This window comes from Pteropus vampyrus, unplaced genomic scaffold, assembly GCF_000151845.1.
Source record: "Pteropus vampyrus isolate Shadow unplaced genomic scaffold, Pvam_2.0 Scaffold369, whole genome shotgun sequence".
NCBI classification, from domain to species: Eukaryota; Metazoa; Chordata; class Mammalia; order Chiroptera; family Pteropodidae; genus Pteropus; species Pteropus vampyrus.
The window spans coordinates 39,187-41,625 of record NW_011889150.1 but is presented as its reverse complement, the minus strand read 5'-3'; the positions used below and the strand labels follow the sequence as shown (position 1 = coordinate 41,625).

Below are 2,439 nucleotides of genomic sequence, written 5' to 3'. Positions count from 1 at the left end.
AGGCGGGCAGGGTTGTGATGTGCTGGCTGCTGGCTGCTGGCTGCGTGGGCCCCAGAGAGGGCCCGGCCCTGCCCTGCCCATCACCGGCCTGCGGTCCTTCGGGCCGCACTTCCCGTTCGGGTCCTGTGCCGGGCACACCGAGGGAAGCCAGCTCTTCACACAGCCGTGTAGTTTCTGTGAAAGGCAGTTTGTCACGAAAGTGTGTGTTTAAGTCCCTTCTTCCCACTCTGGTGGTTCTTGCGGAAAGGTGGTCACAGTAGGGCCCTGGGGGCTGCGTCCAGGTCCCCACCGCCTCACAGGTATGTCCACACCCTCCCGGCCCCCGACACCCTGGCCAGCTGGGCCCTGGGCGTCTGGAATCTGAATGGCATTCGTTGTCTGCTTCACTAGCCCTTCCTGTCCCCGAGTGAGCACGTGGGGTGTGAGGGTCCAGGACAGGGGCGAGTGGAGCACCAGCAGCCGCACTGTGCGATGAGCTTTTCCACCCGCGTTTCTGGCACGTGGACCGAGGCCTCTTGGTTAAAACCGAGACGACAGCAGACTGCACTAGGCGGGCTGGGGGCTCCCGGGGCCTGCGGTGTCCGTCCGTGGCCAGCGGCCCGGTGTGCTCCCAGGAGCACTGCGCGCTGCACGCGGGCGGGCGGGCGGGGCGAGCTCTGCAGAAGGGTGCGGCGAGGGGCCGCCTGAAGCAGCAGTGCCTGTCTCCCCAGCAAGCGCTCCTCCTGGAACAGCAGCGGATCCACCAGCTGAGGAACTTCCAGGCCTCCATGGAGGCCGCCGGCATCCCCGTGTCCTTCGGTGGCCACCGGCCTCTGTCCCGGGCACAGTCGTCCCCAGCGTCTGCCACCTTCCCCATGTCCGTGCAGGAGCCCCCCTCCAAACCGCGATTCACCACAGGTAACAGGGGCGGGGAGGCGGGCGGGGCCTCCGGGTTTGATGAGGTGTAGGGCTGGCTGCCTGGGGCCTCCGCCCTGTCCAGAGGCCGAAGGTCAGGCCGGCTGGGCTTGGGGACAGGCTGCTGCCAGGGCTGGCGGCTCGCCCTGGCCGTGCTCCTGCACCTCAGCTTGGCACCAGGCGGTGGTAGTGAGCCTTTCCTTGCTCATTCGTTCCCTTCCTGAGCTGAGCCTGCATCCAGGGCCTGGACCGTGGGGCCCAGGTACCTCGCTGGTGTGCCCTGCGCCCTGCATAGTCACGCACCCTGAGGGACACTGCTCTGCCGGCCCCGGACGCTTGCTTGTTCTCCTCCGCTGTTGCCGGTGGTTACGATTCCGTCTGTGCTGTCTGGTGCCGCCCGCCTCTCCTGGGCTCCAGTGGGGGGCTCCGGTGGACAGCGCCCTGCCCAGCCACACCCGACCCAGGACAGAAGGGCAGCCCGACCGCTGTGGACACTGTTCTCACCTACTGCTCCTTTTCAGCGACATTGAGAAGAAATTAAACACAGAAGGGTTTCATCTTCCTTCACGGTCCTCACCAAATGTCTCTCTTCGCCCCGTGTCACATCTAAATGTGCCCAGGTTCTCTCTGTCAGGTCTAAGACGGGTATCGTTCACGTTCAGAGAAAAATGTTAGTAGTGATTATCCAGAAATCGTTGTTTTTCGGAAAGGAAACCAGAGGATGGCACAGGCTGGCGTCGAGTTGGCAGGCAGCGCTTCCACGGGGCCACACTGCCCCAGCGTCCACATAAGCTGTGCCCGCCACGGGGTTCCGGAGGTCTGCCCGGGCCTGGTGTCACCACCGACGTCACCGGCGGGCCCCCCTCTGTTGCACTTGCTGAGTTTGCCTTGGTGGTGTTTTTTAAGAGCGTGCAGAACAGCACGTGCTCGTTGTGAACGAGCGAACGTGATGGAAACGCCGGGAAGTCTCCGGTCGTCCCTAACCACGCGCCCCGGGGCAGCCAGGCCCTAGTTCGGGTCGAGTCTCGCCGCGCTCTTTCTGTGCGTAGCAAGGTGGACAGACGGGGTGCGGGACCCCGTCGTGCCCGTGTGCTTGTTAGCGAGCCCGCTCCGTGGTGGCCGTGTTCCCAAGTCACGCGGGCCAGTGTCGTGTGTGCTGTCCCTGCTGGCTCCCCCACTCAGCTCTGACCGCTCTGTGCTCTAGTCCCTCCCGTAAGGGGCACTAGCCCTGTGTCCCCCTCGAGGGGCATTTCAGCAAGGTGTTCTGTCACAACGCTTGTCGAATGGCTTGGTTATGGTGGTTGCTAGACGCCCGATTGGGCACGTGTGTGCCTGTGCTCCGTGTACGCACATGTGTATACACGAGTGCACACTACACGCGTGTGTGTTGCTACTGCTTCCTGCCCACTCAGCTCAGCGTGCTGCTTGTGCGTTTCTGCATCTGCGTGCTCCTGACCTGCTGCCTTTGGCCCGGAGGTCCCCTCCGCCCCCGCTCGGTTCTGCCAGCGCACCGGGAGCCCCCCCACTCAGGACTGACCCCCGTTA

At 64.3% G+C, this 2,439-nt stretch overlaps 2 protein-coding genes across 2 annotated transcripts in view; both read left to right on the top strand.

Annotated features, from left to right (window-relative positions):
• The window catches only part of LOC105305213 (histone deacetylase 4), a 211,788-nt gene that overhangs the window by 177,599 nt on the left and 31,750 nt on the right, over window positions 1-2,439 (top strand). Inside the window, exon 10 of the mRNA XM_023523003.1 lies at window positions 427-897. Coding sequence (XP_023378771.1) covers window positions 427-897 — 471 coding nt within the window. The remainder of the gene's footprint in view (window positions 1-426; window positions 898-2,439) is intronic.
• The window catches only part of LOC111731391, a 3,960-nt gene continuing 2,436 nt past the window's right edge, over window positions 916-2,439 (top strand). Inside the window, exon 1 of the mRNA XM_023523000.1 lies at window positions 916-2,265. Within this exon, the coding sequence (XP_023378768.1) occupies window positions 2,178-2,265 (88 nt within the window). The 5' untranslated portion in view covers window positions 916-2,177. The remainder of the gene's footprint in view (window positions 2,266-2,439) is intronic.